At 40.3% G+C, this 22,264-nt stretch overlaps 2 protein-coding genes and 1 long non-coding RNA gene across 6 annotated transcripts; 2 read left to right on the top strand and 1 right to left on the bottom strand.

The window, feature by feature from the left end:
- Nucleotides 1–1,446: 1,446 nt before the first annotated feature.
- rundc3aa (RUN domain containing 3Aa) lies at nucleotides 1,447–19,319 on the bottom strand. 3 transcript variants are annotated; one of them, XM_042504737.1, is made up of 12 exons: nucleotides 18,972–19,319; nucleotides 16,958–17,184; nucleotides 8,213–8,340; nucleotides 7,868–8,001; nucleotides 7,640–7,725; nucleotides 7,399–7,488; nucleotides 5,937–6,017; nucleotides 5,692–5,857; nucleotides 4,976–5,133; nucleotides 4,032–4,145; nucleotides 3,764–3,870; nucleotides 1,447–2,401 (listed from the first exon to the last, which is right to left on the bottom strand). In XM_042504737.1, the coding sequence occupies exons 2-12, from the start codon at nucleotides 17,062–17,064 to the stop codon at nucleotides 2,259–2,261; spliced, it is 1,314 nt and encodes a 437-aa protein (XP_042360671.1). In that variant the 5' UTR covers nucleotides 17,065–17,184; nucleotides 18,972–19,319; the 3' UTR covers nucleotides 1,447–2,258. The 3 variants fall into 3 exon arrangements, with proteins under 3 accessions (XP_042360671.1, XP_042360670.1, XP_042360672.1); XM_042504736.1 differs by lacking the exon at nucleotides 18,972–19,319 and having other exon boundaries at nucleotides 16,958–17,214; XM_042504738.1 differs by lacking the exon at nucleotides 18,972–19,319 and having other exon boundaries at nucleotides 8,225–8,340; nucleotides 16,958–17,213.
- On the top strand, nucleotides 9,175–13,909 carry LOC121956495. 2 transcript variants are annotated; one of them, XR_006106704.1, is made up of 2 exons: nucleotides 9,175–9,599; nucleotides 12,243–13,909. It is a non-coding gene; the product is annotated as an uncharacterized LOC121956495 (long non-coding RNA). The 2 variants fall into 2 exon arrangements; XR_006106703.1 differs by lacking the exon at nucleotides 9,175–9,599 and adding an exon at nucleotides 11,086–11,286.
- Nucleotides 18,677–22,252, top strand: rnf113a (ring finger protein 113A). The gene is made up of 10 exons (XM_042504742.1): nucleotides 18,677–18,794; nucleotides 19,366–19,445; nucleotides 19,532–19,630; nucleotides 19,780–19,887; nucleotides 20,156–20,265; nucleotides 20,449–20,555; nucleotides 20,677–20,766; nucleotides 20,845–20,938; nucleotides 21,017–21,123; nucleotides 22,103–22,252. Exons 1-10 carry the CDS (start codon nucleotides 18,689–18,691, stop codon nucleotides 22,168–22,170), a joined length of 969 nt encoding a protein of 322 aa, XP_042360676.1. The 5' UTR covers nucleotides 18,677–18,688; the 3' UTR covers nucleotides 22,171–22,252.
- The last annotated feature ends 12 nt before the right edge of the window (nucleotides 22,253–22,264 follow it).

The raw sequence follows: 22,264 nt of genomic DNA, 5'->3' as shown, positions 1-22,264 counted from the left end.
TACTCTACAGGAGCTGAATTCCACATTCAAATGACTGCATAATGACCAAAGGGTTTTACGGTAACTTTTTTTCTGTCATGTAACATGTCTGAACACTGTCATACAACCTGCACATACCCAAATTAGACTAGATTAATAAAATTTAGATTTGGCCTTGGCAGAATCTTAATGAACTTAACAAAGTTTGCATCAGGGCTCAATGATTACAGTGTTATAATGTACTTATGCGGATTGCAGTTTTTGTCCTGAAATAAATACTATGTATGTGTACCAGGTAAAGGTCTCGTGTAAAATGACTTGAAAAAAACATGAATCCAGTGGGTGTGTAGATGTTTTGTCATCTCTGTATCTGATAGCGATTTCACTGGAATTAAGAAAAACATTCATACACCATCTGTTGCTCCTGTTGACTCTCTGAGAGGCAGCATGGTAAAGTTCTTGTGCATCCATCATTGCAGGGCTCAATCAGCACCTACAACTGCAAGAAAAAATCAACAAAAAATAAAAAGCATCCTGATTACTATTACAGTTTTCTTACATCTTCTTCCCAGGGAGGTCAAAGGTCGAGGTCTGCTTTAAAACCGCAGCCGTGCAGGTGGAAGGGGCTTCAGCATCTTGGTTATGCACATGTCAGCAGGATGGACGCTTGCACGTTTACTAAAATGTTTTCTCTGCAAAAAATATTTTTATCCATCTAGATGAGTCATTGTACAATCCAGTCTGGCCAAGCTGGTCAAAATAACATTTATGTTGTTTTAAATATTGAAGCTACCAATGTTTTTCCCTGTAACACCCTTAGATTAGTATTCTCAGCATGCGTACAATATGTTATAGCATACAATGTCAGACCACAAGATGGAGCCAGAGCACATGTCCATTCAGCCAGCTCCTTAGTCCAACACCTCCATTAACCCTTTGAAACCTGGATCAACATCAGCTTTCTTTTGCTGCTTTCAGATGCCTTTTCCAACCCATGAAACCCTTTGAAACCTGAGCAAAGTGGTGTGATTTCTTTCGAAAACATTCAGAAAGAAGGCAATGACCAAACGTGGAAAGAAATGTCCAAAAAAATTGCAAGAAATTATTAAAGGGTGAGGAGAAAATTACAAAAACTATTAAAAATAAGAGGAAAGGATTATTAGAAAATTACCCAAAAAGATGTTCAGAAAACTATATTTAAAATTATAATAATTTTATTTTTAACATATAATAAGATATATAAAATAAATATGTCTTTTTTTTAGCACTTTTAAATGTCATTTTCTTATTGCTTTTGTTTTTTTTATTTTTTTGTGCTTATTTTCCGGTAATATTCTTTCCTACATTTTTTTTGGCTCTGTCTTGTTATTTGTACTCATGTTTCTGAGTCATTTCTAAAATTACTGCTTTTGTCATTGTCCTCCTGTGTTGCTCTCCATACAACACTGTGATCAAAACAAACACACATAATGGAAAAAGGCAGTTTATTGCAACACAAAACAAACAAAAATAATCCAATATATGCGTGTAAAAAGAACATACTGCTGTATTTGATCAAATCAAATAAATGAAAGGAAGTGGTAGCTTAAGATCTGATAGATTCAACAAATAGCTGCACATATTTAAACAGTGTTTGATTACTCAAGCAGGAATGATATGCACGTTCAGGGGTGGCAGACCCCAGATACAATCCAGTCCCACCCATAAAACATAGCCCAGGACAGTCTGTAAAACCCATCCTCCACTTTGTATGTATAAGCTGTATCTCTTAAAATGATCATCACATCTCTCTTTGCAAGTGGCTGCATCCAAAGAGCTGCAAGTGCTGTTTTGGTTACATTTTGACAAGAATATTGAATAAAACAGGCACACAAACACACAGGAAGAATACTGATATTCAAATAAGGAGAACAATTTAAGGAAATAAATAAATGCTTTGGAAAAAAAGGTCTGACAGGAGAGGAATTGCACGATGTCGGATGAAAGGGTTCACAGATAGTACAAAGTGGTTATGGGAGAGTGTGAGAGAGGAGTCGAGCGGATAAGGCGAGGAGAAGGGAAAGAACCAAAAGAGATGGATCCTTTCAGCTTTATGATGACTTCACTCTCATGTGTACAAAAATCCAGAGCTGGCGTCATGACTTTCCTGTTCTCACGGAGCTGTTGATGGTCTCGGTGGATTGTGGCAGCGGGGGGATTTTGGTCAGGGGTTTATGGTCAACGCAGCATCACCAGGCAGACAGGCTGGGGGTTAAATCTCTGTTGTTGGTCTGGAGCTCCTAGCTGGGCGTGAGCGCGGGGCTGGGTTCAGTGCTGATGTTGACCAAACACTCGCTGGACTTGAGGCTGGCCAGGGACTTGGAGCTAGGTAAAGAGGCCAGAGAGCCACACAGACCCAGCATGGAGGGAGTGTTGTCTTTTCCTATGGGGACAAAACAGAGAAAAAACACAATAAAATTGAGCCTGTGATCGTGCATTCTCAAGCTGCCCACATTGAAAAACCATAAACAGCCATCAAGTCTGCCTTTGTATGAGTTTGTATGTACATGTGCATGGGTGGCTGCCTCTGAAAGGCTTTTATGCAGCAGTGAAAGGAGTGCAAATATATTCCTACTCAAGCAGAAATGTTTCTTTACTACTGAGTCAAATCTACAGGAATGGTTAATGCTGTCTACAGAGAAGGGGAAAGAAAAGGGAATTATATCTTAAATCTATAAAGCAATACAACCTAAATCTATTGATAATAATTTGGATGTTAAAGAAAAGTGGTAATTGGAAATTAACTTTGCTTTTAATAAACATTGATCCCTGTAAATACTGGCAATGCACTGTGTTTGTGTGTGCTTCTTTTTTGTTTGTTTCTCATTTTCATGTCTGTTTTGTTTTGTTTTTAACTTTAGTTAATATTTTATTATATTATTACTGGTTTGTCTGGACTATAAACGGTGAAGTTTGGGGTATATGCCAACTTAACCCTATAGCTCAATTTGTGTGATAATTTATATGCGACTTTTTGTGACCTCCATGTCATCAACTTTAACAATACTTTCCAAAAAAAACCTATGCAATTCTGTAAAATGACCTAATGTGACCTCTGGGATAATCACAACCTCATGAAACTTTACAATCACAAACTAGAGAACATTTAGAGGGTGGATGACTTTCCTGATAATGTCTTCAAAGGGAAATATTAAGTCCATCTTTGCCTGAAAAATTAAATTAAAATAAAAAAATATATGGTAAAACAGCTGACGAGTTCCAATTGCAATGAAAAATGTATGTATTACTAAAAAGGACATTTTTTGGGATAAATGAATTACCTTTGCCTGATATATCAAATATAATACAAATTTATTTCAAATTATTTCCATATCTGAAAATTATTTTTTTCAAAACAGTTTTTTGCATTTTGTCAAAAAGGCCAATAAGCATGTCATTGTCCAAAAATTAGAAATCTGGCTAATATTGCACGGTTCAGGCTTTACAGGGTTAATAGATACATTTTAGGGAGTTATATCACCATTGAAGATGTGCTTTGTAGTGTTGAATATGGACATGAAAAGACTAAAAGTAGAAGTATGTGAACTTTATTGTGTGTTCTATCTATTGTCCTTGTGTTGAATAAATAAAAAGTTTTTAAAAATGTATTCAGTTACGTCAGAATATTTCATAAACTAGTTTAAGTGCAGCAAAAAATAATACCGCACACTACAAATCCCTGCATATTTAAATGTTGCAGTGAATATATTGGGATGAATGTTGTAGCAGTTAAAAGCCTTTTCACCTGCTGAAGTCCAGGCAGCGTCTCCGTTCTGTCTCCCATCAGCCCTCTGGGAGTCAGAGTTCAGACTGACTTCAGCAGATAGTTGCTCCAAACTGTGGAAACTCCTCCTGATCGACAATAAACATCACAAATATCTGAAGTTCTTTGCATTAATTACATCTATAAGCACTTGCTTACATGTGCGATGTGTTTTATTGACTAATATCATGTATTTGGATTCAAGAAAATAAACAAATAAAATAGATTCATGCTGTTTCTGTAAGTTTACCTGCGGAAAAGCTTGACATCACCCTGGTTGTTTGTGATGGTGGACCACTGGTTGACCAGCGGGATGGAGAGATCTTTAGCCAGATGAGAGGAATCACAGGGCATGAGGGCAGAGCTGCAGGAAGCACAGAGCAGAAAGAAACCAGTTCAGAGGCGATGCGTTTTGTTTTTGCAAGCAAATATTTTGCTGAATATCAAAGGTGGCAGCATCCAACAGAGCCCCCAAATTTCCAGAACATGGTTTTAAAATCAGCACGGCTCACAGGGGAGTTTAAAAACATCAGTTGTAATGGAAAGAAAATGTGATGGTTTGAGGATGCTCAAACTGATGATGGCCCTTGGATCTACTTTTGGGATTTTAGAAACTGTAGGTCGTGATGGGAGATTTTTGCCAGTAACAGGTCATTTTGGAGAGAAGGCGTTCCTATTGGCGGTTCTACAAATGCAGATGCACATCCCTTTGATGAAAGCCTGAAATTAATGGCTGATAATTTGTTATTTCCATATTGGAAACAACTGTCTCCACTGCAAAGCAATCAACAAAAGGAAAATGAACGTATCAAAAAGAATCTACAAGACAGTCTGACATTAAATCAAATGCCCATGGTGGCAAAGGCGGAGCGTGTATTTTCAAATTCTGCCATTTTTGGTATTTTTTTCTAACTTTTTCCAGTTTTCTGCCTACCCTAGGTTTAAGTAGTTTTATTAACAAAAGTGTATATTCTACTGAGGAGTATCTTCCATCAAAATAGCAGCTGTTTCTAGTTGTAGAGTTAGTTTAAAACTCCACCTTTAACTCCTCTTTTAACCCCTGCTGATCATGTACAGATCACATAATACTACAAAGCTAATATGTTTGCTCATGTGAGAAGGAACGAACACGGTTATAGTTAGAGCTTTTCAATGAGGTAAATATGATCCAATGTTTGTTATTGTGTCTCTCACAGTTGTGCCTGCAGCTCCAGCACGACGGCCTCCAGCTCCTTCTTCTCCTGCTGGCTCTGGACCGTCAGCTCCTCCACCTTGCCTCTCAGGCGTTTGTTCTCCGTTTCCACGTTCTTCAGCTGTGACTCCCGCAGGCGCACCAGCTCCTCCAGGTAACCCTGCAACATGAAAGTAAGGAGACAGGGATTTGTGGGTTTAGAAGCCCATAATTTAACCCTTTGAAACCTGGATCGTTTTCTTGTGCTGCGTTCAGATGTCTTTCACAAGCTTTTTGACCCTGTGAAACCTGAGCAAATTGGTTTGATTGCCTTTGAAAAATATGGGGAAAAAAATGACCACCTTGGCAAGAAATGTCCCACAAGTTGTAAGAAAGGAGACAAGAAAACGACCAAAAAATTCATTTTAAAAAAGAGGAAAGGATTATAAGAAAATTCTCAATAAAAGGAATAGAAAATTCAGAAAACTACATTTGTAACTATATCTTAAAGAAAAAATGATAAAATATATATAAATTAAATACTTTCCCCCCCTTTTCCCCTTTCTTACAGGGAATTTTCTTTTAACTTTTTCCCTAATGTTTTGCTAATTTTTGGGTCATGTCTTGTTAGGTTGCTCATTGCCTTCTCCCAATATTTGTGAAACTAGTCAAACCAGATAGCTCAGGTTTTAAAGGGTTGAACAGCTTCAACATGGTTGTAGTAGCTGTTGTGAGTCACCTTCTGGGCGTAGACAATCTTAAATCTCTGCTCCATCTTGCGACACTTGTTGCTCCAGCTCTCCTCATCGGTCACCAGAGGGATGTAGGGATGCTCGGGGACACTCTCCTCGCTGTTACTGCTGTCCACACTGCGACGGTCGTCTTCATCGCTCAGGTAGTCGTAGCTACGCGGCAGAGAGGCAACAGTTCTTGCACATGCACACAAATGAGATGCTAAAATTGGAGTGACCGGGTGAGTCTCACCTCTGAGTGAACTTCAGGTAAGGTGTGTAGTCGATCACAGCTGGGGATTTCCCATCCAGAGTCTCCCCCTTCAGGCAAAAACTGCACAAAAAAAGAGAAAAAAACGACCTTGCTTTTCAGGACGATCTGTAGCTGAAAAAGAGTTTTATGTCACAAACCTGAAGAGTGCTTACATTATCATTAAATATCAATGTATTAAAATGCAGCATGTAAGCCACGTATGCAAGAATATTCGGCTTTATGTGTATACAGTACATGCAATATGCTATATATAAAGGGCACTTTTATGCTGCATGTGTGTCAGACATACCTTAACTTACATAACTGATACAGAAATACATTAAACATGAGAAAGTACATACACTGCACATCTCATCATAATGTATTATTCATGAATACCTACCTACTTACCTACTACAAGGTGGGGGAAAAATTAATACAACATAGTATCATGATAGTTTGAATGGTAATATCAAATCAATACACAAGCGCCAAGTTGTCACTTTTTTATGATATAAAAGACTAATATTGCAAATATAAATTAATCTTTTGATAGCCCACTACAATAATGAAATCAATTGATTTTTCAGTTCACTAGAAACATTGTGCTGCAGTAAATATGACTGAAGTCAAATGAAGAGACTGAAAGAAGAGAGGGTTTTCTTTGGGGGACATACTTTGCATTTGAAAAAAGTAAAACATTGCTATATTATTCAATATATATTATTGCAATAATATATCATATTATGATTCCTAACAACTTCACAGAGTTTCTAAATGTAGGAGCTGGAGTCAGACGTATTGATATTTATTTGATGTATTTTTTTATTTAAAAAGTAATGGCAATAGGTTGGAAGTAGCTCATTATTTCAGTACCTGCACTCCTAAAATAGTATATGCTATGCTATATGTTACAAATTTAAGAATCTTTAACCCTTTGAAACTTGAGCAAATTGGCATAATTTTATTTTTTAAAAACATGGAAGGGCAACAAACAACTTAACAAGAAATGGCCCAAAAATTGCAGAATAATACAAAAGAAATCGCAAGAGAAACATCAAGAAAGTGATAGCTAATTTTCAGATCATTTCTTTTCCACCTTTTACTTTTTGTTTGTAGTTTCCATAACATTTCTTGTCAAGCTAGTTATGTCTTTCCTCTGTTTTTGAACAAAATCAAACCAATTTTACAAGGATTAAGAGATTTAAATGCTAGATAAAGGCATCTGAATGCAGCACAAAAAAGCGGATATTGACTCAGGTGTTCAAGGGTTAATTCCCAAATATTGGCCCTAAAGACAAAGTAGCAGGCCAGGAAAAGGTTGGGAGATAAACCTAACTCAGGAAACTAAAACAAATATTACAAATATAAACCACCTAACTGTATTGGTTTAAAAAGTCTTGGGTGTTGTGGAGCATGTATTCACGTATTGAGACACAGAGTCTGCCATGTGTGCCTTCACCTGAAGTCAATGGCACTCAGTCCAATCAGCATCCCGGTCAGGACCTGGGCCTCCTCCCTCAGCATGATGGCTCCTTCATCATAGAACCTCCTGTCAGGTGAAGAGGTGGTTATCATCTCTGAACTTTCAGATACTGATACGCAAGGTTTAAGAGGTTTAAATTCTAATTACAGGTGTCTAAAAGCAGCACAAGAAAAGTGATGTCTATTCATGTGTTGAAGCGTTAGGTCATGAGTCTGACCTGGTTGTCCTCGTGTCTCTAAGTGCTGTGGACACATATTCAGACAGGCGTTTCTCCATTAGCGCCACCCGAATCCATGCACGCCCCTGTAGGGGAACCACAAGAAGTGAGTAGAAACAGAGAGCTTTCTTTGCTGCTCCCTCAAGCAATACCCCCCCACACACTCACACACACACACTCACACACTCACACAGTCACACACACAATTCTGCATAAAGATATCCTTGCCTTGGCTCGTGATGTACTGATGTTCTCTATGTTTTCGATGCTGGCGATGCAGTTGTTCTGCACCTTGCTGCACGCCAGCCGGATATATTCCCAGAAACTGCGCTGTCCATCTGAGCTGAACCAGCTTCCTGAACCTGGTCCAAGATTAACAATGTATCATTTCTGCAAGCATGCAACCACAACAGTGCAGCTAACTCTACAATCATACATGATTTTACTGTTTGAAAATATTTTGTTTCCATGGTTAACGCCTACTGTAATATATGCTATAGGTATCCATTCCTCAGTCATGCATTCAAAGTCATGTTCACTGATTTGTCCATCTTTTCCTTTGCTAAATGTTACCTGCAGTGTTACCTTTGAAGCGGTGGCTGAGGATGTGCTCTAAAATGGCGGCAAAGTTAATAAACTCCTCAGATGAGTCATCTATGGGCTCTGCTGTGTACTTTTCTAGGAGAGTCTTTACAGAGAATCTGAAACAGAAGCACACAGAGAAAGCAGAGTTAGAAAAACACAAAACAATACAATGGAAAAGCATTCTACTTCACATATGTGAAGAATTTTAATTTTCTGTCGGTTGTGTGCTGCACAAGCTACTGAAATGCAGCCGTGTACTGTACCCAAGCAGACAAACGTACTACTGTATTTGAACCTCGCAACAATAGCTGGGAGGAGAGCTTTTTTTTTCTTTTTTTGGGACCACGCCATCTTATCACACTGAGGTCACCCCAATTGTCTTGTGTACTGCACAATGTACCCGTTCAGTGCTTTGGCAGTGGTATCATGAAAACAATACAATTAACCCCCTGTCTTTTCAGCCTTTGCGCACGCTGTGCTTCCAGGTCCCTTTGGGTCTCGTCTCTCTGCGGGACCGGCCAGCATCAAAGAATGATCAAATAATTCCCTCCCCCTCATCTATACATGGTGGTCTGATCTATTTAGGGCAGCCGCGGCCACAGCTTTGGCTTTTGACCCCGCTGCACTACAGGCAGTTATGCAGCTTGCATGTTAGGAGCCGGCATCCAGGCACGGGCTCGGGCTGACTGCCACCGCTTCGATGGGCAACACTAGCATCACCGAAGGCAAGACTGCCCTTGCAGTGGGAAGCACCTCTATAGCCAGGGGAAAGACGACTGTAGCCATGGGCAACTCCTCCATCTTCAGGGGAGTGACCACCACCTCCATGGGAGACTCCACCATCCAAAGGCAAAAGACGACGGTGGCTCTGGGACGGGCCAGCTTCAGCCGGGGAACCACGACTACGTCCTTCCGCAAAGCCTTGACGTCCAAGCGTCGGAACACCTAAATGGAAAGAACCCCTGAAGCCGGGACAAAGACGCCCAAAGCAGCAAAGCAGTCCAAAAAAGACTCTAACAATGAGTGGAAAACCACATTCTCGTCAAGCAAGACCTCCTTCACCAAAGGCAGGGTTTCGATCCTGAGGACTAAGTACGCCATCTCCTGGGGCAAATCCTCGATTTCCTGGAGCAGAACCTCCATAACTTTGTGCAACATCGACATAGCAGTGGGCAAAACATCTGTGACACGAGGGGAGACCACGAGCTCTCTCACCACTGTGACCTTCACCCATGGGACCAAGTCTGTGTCAGTGGTCAAAACCACCCTCACCAGGGGCAAAGAGACGCACAGCAACATCTACTGGGATTTTCACACATGATTCCTGCACACTCTTAAAATCCCGCGGATATTTCTATCTGGTCAGGGTTAGCAGGTCAGTCAAGAGTCAATAAAAAACAGCTGCTACATGTATGTTTGTGATCAATGTGTGTGTACAGATCAGTGTGGCATGACATTATCTGTTTGCACAAGGTGGATTCCCAAGCAGCAAAGTGCAAAGTGAGTTGCAGATCTAATGGGCTCACAATCATGGGCGAGAGTTTCCGAAGTCGTGCTGAGTGTGTTATGCAAATATGACAGAGATGACACGATGGTTGATGGTGTGTCCATTTGGAGGGGAGGGAAAAGTGTGAAACAGCTGTGTGGGATGTATGTGGAGACACAAGAGAGTGTGTGTGTGTCATCAGCACTGTTCTCATGTATATAGTGCATGTGCAGCCATGTCGACATCTTTGGTACAAATGTGGTATTTTTTGTGCATGCTGATGGGATGCCTGCATTTTCATAACTATGCTGCCACCAGAAAAACAGTTTTGGACTGTAAAAGCTGGTTGATGTAACGATGCTTATAAAAGTAACATGTCTAAACACTGCTTGGCTTGATTGTTTTGTAAATTTTTGTGAGACATTCTACCACCTGAACGACAAAAGTGGTAGATATTAAAGACTCAAATTCTGTGATGACATGAAAACGGTTTGGCGAGGACACGTATGGGTAGTAAACACCAACTGAGGGAACCACACCCATATTTTATACGGAGGGACGACACAAATGCATGAGGGAAGCAATCAAAGCTTCAACTCTGCGTGAAGAACATGAGCACATTCAGACTTTTTCTTATCAAATCTGACACTGTGCAGCTCATTTTACATATGGTACATACGGTCGTACACAGAGGCTATGTCTTACAATCAGAGGCTATAGGGAACAATGGCTCAGAAGAAAGTGATGTCACCACAGATTGCCCCCTTTGCAACAATGTGTCCTTCAACCGTCCGGTGTCGTCGTGGAGATGGGACAATCGCTCCACTGTCCCCGTCCCCCCAGATAGGCTGTGGCCACCTACGGCTGCCTCTGTCCATTCACAGGGACACATGGGTGGTATGTGGCCTTCCAGAACCCACGTCGATCAGCTCAACAAGGGCATTATGCGACACGGGGGTCGCGCTATCCACGCGTAGCATTCTGGTCTGCTCTGGATTGCAGCTGATGTTACTATTACCCCCGAGGGGCAGAGCGGGACGTGCTGCATGAGTGTGCGATGCTTTGTGTCGAGTGAGCCCCGAACCCCGCCGTCGAATCTGGGTCAGGAAGACGAGCTTCTCCTCAATGGGCAACACCAGTTTCACCGAGGGGAAGACGGCCTTAACCCTGGGCAACACCACCATAAAGAGGGGAAAGTCCAAGCTTGCCATGGGGAACTCCTCCATTACCAGGGGCCGGAGCACAACATCGCTGGGCTCCTCCACCATTACCAGCGGGAAGACCAAGATCGCGCTGGGGGGCGCCTCTTTCAGCAGAGGGACCACCACCACCTCTTTTCGGAAGGCCATCTTTCCAAAGCGCAAGACGCTCTAGATAGAGGGGACCTGATCGCGGGGTGGGGGGACTGGCACAAAATGTCACGAGAAAGAAGAAGAAAGAAGAACCATCAAAGAGAACATTTGGGCGCCACTAAAGCATCTGCAAGGGGTCGGTTCCAACTGAGAGACAAAACTGGATTTAATTTACTTTTGGACGTTTGACTTGTTTGGTCGTGCCGGATTTATCAAGGAAACAGGTCAGTGGCATCTAAATTCTGTCTCATAATGTTTTCAGCAAAAACTAAGTAGGTCAGTAAAGATTTCAAGGTGTAATAGAGCTGCAGGATGTGGTGTTTTCCGACTCCACCATGAGCCACAAACTAAAAAAAAAACTTGGCAGGTGAGGCCGGTGAGCACATTAGATCTTCTTAGAAAGGTCTGTTTGAAAGCGCTCCTTTGACATGACTTAGGCACGTTTTGTTAGATAGGATTTTGTAAAAGTCTGTCTAAAACTTGAGATGAAGAGTGAGGTCGCATCTGGTCATTTGTGCTAACTCCCTGTGAAAGAAACAAAAAAAATCAAGCAATTCGTCATCATGCAGACTGCAGAGTCCTTGGAAAACCACCAAGTGCCCCCAGTGGTTCCCAGGGCCCAGTATGGGAACCACTGATTAATGGCTACCCTTTTGTTAATTTGGTAGCATGTAAAATCATAACAGAAGAAAGTCAGCTGTTGAAAATGGCCTCTCTGACTCGATAAAGTATCAGTGTGATCTCAGAAGGAACATTACAGTAGATTATTTGAAATCAAGTGGAATACTTTGATGTGAAGGGGGAATTGCTGGCATGCCTCAAATGCAAATGTATGGAGTCGAATAGCAACATGCTCTTGGTACGATTTGACACTGAAAAACAACTGCAGGGCCCTTCTAACAAGCTTCTTTTGTGCCCCCTCTCACTCAGCCTGGATCGCCGCCAAGCCCACTCTCAGCTTTCTCTTTAAATGCCCTCTTGTTCTCCCCTCTCACCCCTCTACTGTACTTACACAAGTGCGTTTGATCCACAGCACCACCTAGGAGAACCAAACTACATTTATCAGCAGTGACACCTCAGCCAAACACAAAACCAAGCTTCACATTAACTCTCTGAGCTTTCTTTTTCCCCCTAACTCCTTTCTCTTTCTCTCTCTTCCTCTTTCTGTCTCTCTCTTTAGTCTTGGCATAACCAGCAGGATCAGATGACACAGGCAGACTCCTCGCAGGCCGCAGCATTGTGTAACACCAGTCAGTGCTGTTGTTTATCGTCCTGGACTGTCGAGGGAGGCGTCCTGTCCTGTCCTGGATCTGCGCAAACAGCCATGAGAAAGAATGCCGTGCGCTCTGATAAATGTTAAGAAAAGAATCATTTGGGCCGAATCCAAACAGACTTTGAAAAGATGTGAAAATGCAGCTACAGCAGGGCGTGTCTCTCTCTCATCTGCCCCGTCTGTGAATAAGCGTCCAGGCAAAGTGTTTTATGGTCAGTGGAGGTGTAGAGGGATTAGGGTGCAAGATGGAAAGCAAGGGTGTTGGGCTGAGAAATTCTGAGAGTGTAAAGCAGCAAAGCAAATGAAGAGTAACAGGGTGTCGCAGAGAAATTGGTGGTGAGACAGTAAGAGACGCCCAAATGTTTAGTCAAACCTACAAAAACTTGTGCTGTAATTTCACATACTTGATGGTAAAAATAAGTGTAGCTTCAGAAATCAAGGAGGCTGCACACATATGCAGGTTTTTTCTATTTATTCCTTAAAAATGATGGAACTGAGAGAGGTGGAAAGTGGCGTCCATTGTAACTGTTCTGCAAATAAAAAGGCACAAAGAGCCACCCACTTGCAGAAGCATGTCCACAAGATATGAATTCGTGCTTGTGTTTACTACAGCACGCACAGAACATTTTATTCCCGACAACAGAGCCACACCCCGGAAACCTCAGCCAAAGATGCACCACATCTCCTTTCACTCCCTGTTCCTTTTGTTTACAGGACGCAGCTGAGGGGATGACACCTCACCTCACACCTGTCAAGTCTCACTCATCTTATCTATGTTTTTAGGTTCACCGTGGCAACACTGTTCCTCCAGTCTCGGACGACGGCATGAGAGCTCATAGCCAGAATAAAGCAGCAAATTTTAAGCATTACAGTACAGCATGTGGCCTGTAAACAAATTGCCCTGTGACTGCTCAGATAAACAAACCATGAAAAAATTCCCACTGACTGCAAAAAGGCTCGGCCCTGCCTTGTTGAGATAAAACCTGTTGCTAGTGGCAACAGCACAGAGATACAGTAGATCACTATGACACTGCTGTCACTGTGGACACCATAGATATTATTAAGTCTCTTCAAAACCACCAAGTTCCTTTGGATTTTCTGATGCTTTCAGGTAAAAAAAAAACCAGCTAAATATAATTCTTTTTCCATTTATTACTTCAACTCAGCTGACATGAGGAAAACATCTGACAAATTTTGGACTGGTGACAAAATTGTGATAAACTAAAAAATGCCTGAATGACATTTTGAAGCTGCAAATTTTTTCACCTGAACACAGCAGTCTCTTTCATTATTTTTAATTATTCTCTGCTATAATTCTTAATTTTAAACATTTAATGTAACGCTGACACAGGACTCTTGAATCTGTTCAGAATCTGTGCCCTGTGGTGGTGCAAATGTTTGATCAGGTTCTCCGATAGTATACCCAAATGTCTATTGCTGTACATATGTGTTTCTCATTCAAATGGGCTCTGACACTGTAAACAAGGCACTGAATCATTGAGCAGACGTCTGTGCCTGGTACTTGAGGCCCCACATTAGGCCGGATCACGTAAATACACATTTTTTAAAAAAGACTGTGATGCCAGTTTGTCTTTGTTATGACTTTATATATACACATACATGTATTAGGGTTAAATAAGGCTTCTAATATAGCACTAACGTCAGCGTAGTTATTGTAGCCAGGCAGCAGTTGAAACTGTGGAAGTGGCTGTGTCTCAGCAGCACGACAGAGCCTGGATCCTGTATCCTGCACCAACATGACGCCCAGCCTGCTTTAGTGCACAGCCAGGGGCCCACTGCTGATTCACGATCTCGCTCCGATAAGACTGTACGAACACACTTGACTACTTGAATCAAATCTGACCAGAAAGAATGGCATCAAGAAGAAAAAACATTTCAAAAGGGTCAGAAACATCATGAGGAGATGCAGATCTGACATCTAAACAGTCACGCCTGGAAGAGGTTGCCCTCCACTGAACCTAATCAATGTCATGTTGATCAATAGAAAATGAAAGAAACTGTGTAGTAAGCATTACTGATGGAAAGCTGTTTGGGATTTATTTATGTCTCGTCCTGTGTCTTTGTCATTAAAACGCTTAAATTATTAAATCAGTCTTAGCAAGGTCAGGCCGATCTGAAAACAACAGTGTTTTTGTTCCCTCGCTAATCTTTCTCTGTGTTGTGAGTCCCTTGTGAGAACTTTTTTTTCTTTGCAGGCATGCTCTGTGTGATGTTGTGTGTTTTGCTTCACTGTTCGTGTCGCTAAAATGCAGACAGGACCTTGAGTAAAAAGGTACTGAAATAAAAATGCTTAATTGTGTGTCTATTTGAGAGTCTGTCTTCTTCATTAAAAAGAAAAAAATCACTGTGAATAAGGCCAAGACAAAGACAATTTGACGTCTTCGAAAATAAAACAGAAAAGAGTTAAGAGCAGGATGTGGATGCATGACGGCACTTTGGCAGAACGCCTGCACACTCTACACAAATAATTATGTCCCCGTCTGCATTACAATTTATGACAACAGTCAATTTGCAATTCAAGATCCATAGCAAAGCTATAATAAATTTCAACCAGAGCGCTATAAAAGTATCAAAGAGAGGCTGTAATATTCCTGCGAGTCTGGTCATATCACAGAATATAAAAATACAATAAAGCAGGATAAGGTCATTAAAATAGCCCAATCAGGCTCTGGATTGTTGGTTGAACAAAACAAGCTATTTGAACACGTCACCTCTGGCTCTATGAGGAAAAGTGTGTCTCGTAATTTAATTTTATTTAATTTTTTAACATTTTAGAGACTTAGCAGTGAATCAATTGATCAATTTAAGAGTCTGCAGATTAATTGACGCTGAAAATAACTGTTAGTCGCAGTTCTAATATAAAAGACACATTTTAAGCCAAAGTTGGATTAATTGTTGCAATATGAATTTAAGACATAATAAAAAACAGATATGTATTTTCCGGAGCACCACTCATGACTGCAGTTTATTTGTACTTCAATGATTATAGTAATGTTTTAGAAAATATCGAAAGGATATCTTCAAATAATAACATAAAAGCTACAACAGCTGACGGATTATCAATGCAAAACATTAACGTAGGTATTGTACACTTTATGTATATTGTAGTTATAATATTTTCATTAACAATTATGGCACATGGAAAGAGAAAATTGTCAATTCAACAATGAGAATCGCAGTTTTTAAAATAATAACAATACTTTATTTAATAATAATAATAATAATAATATCAAAGTTCTGTGCATGTTATGTATGTTGGACCAAACCACCAGATAACATGAAGAGGCCATCACAAATATTATATTATTGAGTCCCTCAGAGATGGTTCAATCCCAAAAATAATATTTATATAAATACTACAATATATCTTGAGTGTGCTTCACTCTATATTATATTTTATTTCAGCTATTTCAATCATGGGTTTCCAACCTGAGGGGTCACAACAAAAATCTGAGGGTCACAAGATGATGAATGGGATGAAAAGGAAAAGTATGTATGGAAATTTTTTTTTTCTCTTAATTTTTGCTTTTTTTTCATGTATACTCGCTTCCTTCATGTTGTTCACCACCCTGAAAATCACACTTAAATTAAGAAAAAAACATGTCTTTTGGGAAAACTGCTCACCAATCATATTTACATTTAAGACTACCTGCAATTAGGGGTTACAAGTAAACACGCCTTCATTTTAGGGAAGTTAAGGAGACAAAAATGTTGCTTTTGGCCACATTGAGATACAAAACAGACGACGTCAAATATCAATCATGTGGATAAAAATGACACCACTGCCATTCAAAAGAAGAAGCCTCATTACTTACCCAGTAACTTTTGAGCACTAAATTCAGAAAATGTTAATTATGAGCTACTGGACAGCTTATAATGTGAGTTGAAGGTCCTCTCAGATTGTGAACCCTCTGATGCACATTAGTGTACAACACTAACCTCTCTGAACACAGTACAAGACAGTGATTTATGACACCACACATCACAGTCCATCAGCACTGGCTGTACTGTGCAGGCTGAGGGACACTGATGGGGGGAGGAGTCCTTGTACTGCTCCCAATGCCCTTGTCCCATTCAGGCACTCACAGTGATGGAGGAGGAAACATATTGACTGTTTTTTTCTCCAGCTCTATAATAGACATATTAGCCTCATTTTTTTATGCTGTGAAGCTGAATTTATCAGTATAGACAAGGATCAAGCAGGTGTTTCAACCTGTTAAAATAAAGAGACTTTCCTTTGAGAGATTTAAAATGGGTTCTACATAAATATAACACCAAATATATGAGCTTTAGAGGCATGTTATAGCAAAGTGCATGCAGAAAAATGAAAAGTAATCCCTTGGGAATATTCCAGGTCTAAGCGGGTGTGATGTCAGGGGTATGTGAAGGTGAAAACGCACCTGCCTTCTCTTCATCCTTTGCATTTCTATAAATATGTCCATTTTTCTGCATTATTTCCCATGTAGTGTGTGTCCTGCTGCCCCCTGTTTCACCTCAGCATTAAATTAACACCCTCCATTGTGGTCAGGGCTTTGAAATGACCTGAGCAGCATGCAGAGACTGGCACTTGCTGTATAAATGGACGGTGTCGTGATGTGTACCTGCAAACCGTGATGAGGTTTTTTCGCTCCACACCGACGCTCCGAGCAGACGCCTTTTTCGATGTCAGACCCATAGCCATTGCTGTCTGAATGCAGCCCGACTCCATCCAGCGGCGGCCCCGGGGCCTCTTCGGGATCCGTGCCCAGGCCAGGACCCCTCCCTCCGCGGGCCCTGTGTCCTACAAACACCCGCTGTCCTCTGCGGGGAGCCGCGGATGATGCTGCTGCTGGAGGAGGAGGAGGAGGAGGAGGACAGGACACAGCAGCGGCCACGGTCCGCTTAGAGATGATAAAATGCACAAGTTCCGGTGTTCACTTTCGAAATAAAATCCCATTCACATATTTGCGCTTGATTGTGCTGATTGTCGAATAATGGTACTTTTATTTCCAACTTTATTTCCGGTCGTATTCAGGGTGTACGTCATGCACTTGGCACAGTATAGTAAAATGATGCCTTCACGTACGGTTGTATTACTCGTACAAAATATCTTTTAAGATTGAAATACGCTTTGAAAACACTATAAAATACACCTCTGTTCATTTTTAATTGGTTGTGTAAACACAGTTATTTTTTAAATACATGGTTTTATTTTTATCTGCTCATGCCAACAATATATTATGTTTTGTCCGTAAGGATTATTATGTTCCAAAATCAAGGATAAAGTTCCCAAATTGAGGCCTTGTTTTTCAATTGACATACATTTTTAAAGCACCCCTGACAATCATTGTGACAGAAGCATAAAAAAAACAGAAACTCTTCTGGTAAAAGTGAAGCACATTTGAATTTTTTTCAAATCTGTGGTGTTTTATTTTTCTATTACACTTCATTTGTTTATTTCTATTGTCCTTGCTTTATATGACCATTCTAAAGCTGCTATGTGTATACAGACTATTATCTGATATCCCTTCATTTTGCATAGTACAACAAATTGTGAAACATTAAGTTTTAGGGTGGAGAGAACATCCCAAAAGAAGACATTGTAAGCCTACATTGGGCTACTAAATGTATTAACTTTGGTATCCTAAAGGAAAATGGGTTTATAGAGGTAGCACAACACAGCAGACACCCAGTAACAGTGACAGCTTATAGTGTCACAGCACACAGGGAGAAGGAAAACAAAACAACAATAAACAGTAGCTTCACCTTTTTACATATGATATTCTATTTACTGCTTAAAATCATGCTGACAAATCTAAGACATAAAATAGTGCAGAGGTTAAAATATTGCAATAAAATATTACATAAAAAATTAAAAAATACATATATATGCCAGATGGATGTACAACAATTGCAAAAAAATATATATTTTTTGTATTTTTCCATTCTATATTTATGTTCTTCTATTTTTGTTATCTACTTTTGCATTTTTTAACATGGAGAATAAACAACAAACACATTAATGCACAACACTGTCCCCACCTTACCTACGTTCTTGACTGTTGATGTACTTTGCCTTTATTTTTATTATTGGTATGTTTATTGTATGCACCAAATTCAACAAACCTTATTCTGGATCTAGATTAAATGAATGTAAATGCGTCATAAACCGCGCGTGTGTGTTTTAACGTTTAATGTAAAATTACATTAAACGTTAAGTTTCTTAATGTATAAATACTTAGAATATGTATTTATTTTAGAATAAATGAATAATAAACAGTGACCGCTAAATACTCCGCGACACTAGAGGGCGCTGCGGTGCTAACGGCTATTATTTATACACTGAAGGCAAGATGGCGGAGTCTGACGAACCAAAAGCGGGTCCTTGCACTTTTCTGTTCAAAAAATCGACAAAGAAATTCTCTGGACGAAAGAGAAAAGCAAGCGACAGCGACAAAGGTTTTACTCAGTATTTGAGCTCATGCTTGTATGTTTTTGAGGGTGAAAATCCCTTTGCCGGTAACGCTGAGGCTTCGTTAACGGTCCTAAAATGTTAAACACAGTCCGCCGGCCAAGTGTTCATGTGTTCGTGTGTTCCTGTCTTTAATAAGAACAATAATAATATTTTATATTTACCTGATAAAAGCCAGACGAACCGAAAGATGAGAGCAACTCTGTAAGCAGGTTGTGAAATATTGCGTCTGTTAAAAAAATACAGCAAAAAACAAACTAAACAGTTGCCTCATTTGTGTTGCGTTTCAGTGCCCTCGGAATTCGGAGATTTATGAAATGTTTGCGCAGCCTGCTTTTTGTGGCTTCACAGCTTAAAGATACAGACATTAGCGTTGTAATTTGTATTTAAGCAAAGCTCACAGTGAATGTACTTAGTTACTTTACACCAGGGGGCAAAGGCAGATCTAGTGCCAGCTATCATCTTCTGGGGGCTTGAATGCTACTGATACTGTTTGAGAACAGCACTCTGATGTAATGACAAAAGTCTTAAATTTAGTTAAACTCTTTTGTTTTTCAGATGGAAACAGTGATGAGGATCACAGCTCTGTGGTCAGAAGAGAAAAGAAAGATAGTCGAGTCAACCCCATGATTCAAAGGGTACCATAGAAATAACAATATTCTGAAATCTTATTAGAATTTAATTCTGAGGTTAACCTGACCCATTGTGTCTCCTCCCTGTTCAGACAAAAAAGGTGGAGAGAAATGAAACATCTTCTAGTGACAGCGAAGATGACAAAGAGGAGAAGAAGATCACTGTTGCCTACAAGTCCACGCGGTCAGCAGTGAGTCGAGACTTTTCTTTTATATTGTGTTTTGGAAGAGTGGTTGGAATCATAAGTGCATAAATGGTCCTAATTCCCCCAGTCATTGAAAATGAAAACTGCAGAAATCTTTCTCACTCTTCTATTATCTCAATCTTGCCCCAAAAAAGAAACCAGAGGGACCAGAGGACATGGGTGCAACTGCTACATATGAGCTGGACACAGAAAGAGACAAGGACGCTCAGGCGATCTTTGAGAGGAGTCAGAAAATCCAAGAGGTATAGGACAATACATGATGCCACATTTTTGCAAAAAACTACAATTTAATCTACATATATGAAATGTTTCTTTGTTCATTTAAATACGTTTAATTCATTTTTTATCGTCAAAAATATTGCTCAACTGAGCTTTGAATGATGTAAAATCACCATATCGAATCACCAACTTTCTAAGGTAGAAACTAGCATCTGCTTAAATGTTAAAACATGCACACAGTTTTCAGTAAGTTATCCTTTAATGAGGTGATGCCTTTTCCCCTTTCTACAGGAGCTCGAGGGTAAAGAGGATGACAAAATTTACCGCGGCATCAACAACTACCAAAAATTCATCAAGCCTAAAGATACCACTATGGGTAACGCCTCCTCTGGCATGGTCAGGTGAGTACATATTCATTGTATGCTTTCACAAGACACTCTTCACCTATAAATGCTAATATATAATCAGTTTTTGTCGATACATATGAATAAAATCTTTATTGGATGTTTTCAATTATAACAGATATAACATAAATAAAAGAATCTTTTCAGCAAATATGGTTAATACGTGTCATTTTTTTACAGGAAAGGACCAATCCGAGCCCCTGAACACCTGAGAGCCACAGTGAGGTGGGACTACCAGCCAGACATCTGCAAAGACTATAAGGAGACTGGTTTCTGTGGTTTTGGAGGTGGGTATGAGACTTGTACCAGTAAAGTATCGGAGTACCCTCCCCTGTTGAATAGCTAAAGCTTTTTAGCGTCATAACCATTCAGTTCAGTGTTCCTCATGTTCTTCTCTCCTGCTGTTAGACAGCTGCAAGTTCCTCCACGATAGGTCAGACTACAAACATGGTTGGCAGATCGAGCGGGAACTGGAAGAGGGCAGATATGGAGCCAATGGTGAGTTCACGTCAGGTCGGGGTTTTCATGTCATCTTATGTGGCGGCACTTCCTGAACGAAACTGTTCTTTCTTCTAGATGACGAGAACTACGAGGTGAGCAGTGACGAGGAGGATTTGCCTTTTAAGTGCTTCATCTGCAGGGAGTCCTTCAAGAACCCCATCATCACAAAGTGAGCCTCTTTTCCTCTGATTCTTCATTGTTTGGAGCTGTGTTTTTGTAATGTGTTAACCACTTAACTGTCTCCTAGGTGTAGGCACTACTTCTGCGAGACTTGTGCACTTCAGCATTACCGCAAGTCCAAGCGATGCTACGTGTGCAACGCTCAAACCAACGGTGTCTTCAACCCTGCTAAAGGTGAGTGGATTCTGCCAAAAGACCTTTGAAAAGGAGGAATAAACGACCTCTAAAGGCCCAGACGCACCAAATCAACATTAAAGAGTAGTGTCAGCAAAGGCTTTTTATCTTTTAAATGTTTTTTTTTTTTTAATTGGTGATGACCATCTAGCACAATGTATGTTCTGGGCCTCTGTGAAAGGAAATAAGGCTTCACACCAGTAGACTGGATAATCGATTAATCAATTTGAGTGTTTGTTGTTTTTTTTAAGACAAAAGAAAAAAGTCAAAATTCTCAGATTCCAGCTGCTTGAATGTGAATATTTTGCTATCTCTACTCCTCTATGATAGTAAACTGGATATCTTTGGGTTGTAGATGAAACAAGACATTTGGGGACGTCATCGTGGGCTTTGCAAAACTGTGATTGGCACTTTTTACCACCTTCAAACATTTTACAGACCAATAAACTAATGGATAAATCGAGAAAATGATCAACAGATAAATCAACAGTGAAAATAAGTCGCAGCCCAACATACCAGCAGGCGGTGACAGTCTGTATTCATCATTCAAAAAGGGAACCAGGAGGACCGACAGGACAGATTCAAGACACCAGTCAGCCAGTTAGCCAAGAAACAACACAACCCGATGGTGGCAGAACAGAGGGTATTTACAGTGCGCGAGCAAAACAATTACACAAACAGGAACACACCACTTCTGCTAAAGAGCACAATGGCTCAAATTTAATCGAACTTGATATAAGAAGTTTGTTCTGATCTCATGCCCTCTTGACTTAGTCGTTAGCTGTCCTCCCTGTTTCTCTTCTCAAGCACTGAGCTGAACAATCAAGAGTGTTTTCATTCACCGATGGGCTCCGGCTGAAAAACAGCCAACAAGGACAGACTAGTGCCAATTATAGGACATGCCGCAAAAACTACAGCGACAGATGCCCATCATCGCTTAATAATTCCCTTCAATCCATTATTTTTCATGGTGTTTCAGAGCTGATGGCGAAGATGGAGAAACGCAATGCCGCAACAGACCAGCCACCATCAGATGAGGACGACTAGATACCTCTGAACCTTTCAACCCTCCCCTTATGTGTTTGTCTGTGTAAATTTGGAATAAAATGACTTTTTTTTAGACGGTTAACTTTCTCACTGT

The sequence above is a fragment of the Plectropomus leopardus genome, chromosome 17, assembly GCF_008729295.1.
Source record: "Plectropomus leopardus isolate mb chromosome 17, YSFRI_Pleo_2.0, whole genome shotgun sequence".
Classification (NCBI taxonomy): domain Eukaryota; kingdom Metazoa; phylum Chordata; class Actinopteri; order Perciformes; family Serranidae; genus Plectropomus; species Plectropomus leopardus.
The sequence above is the reverse complement of the archived record's forward strand: the minus strand, read 5'-3'. Positions and strand labels throughout refer to the sequence as shown.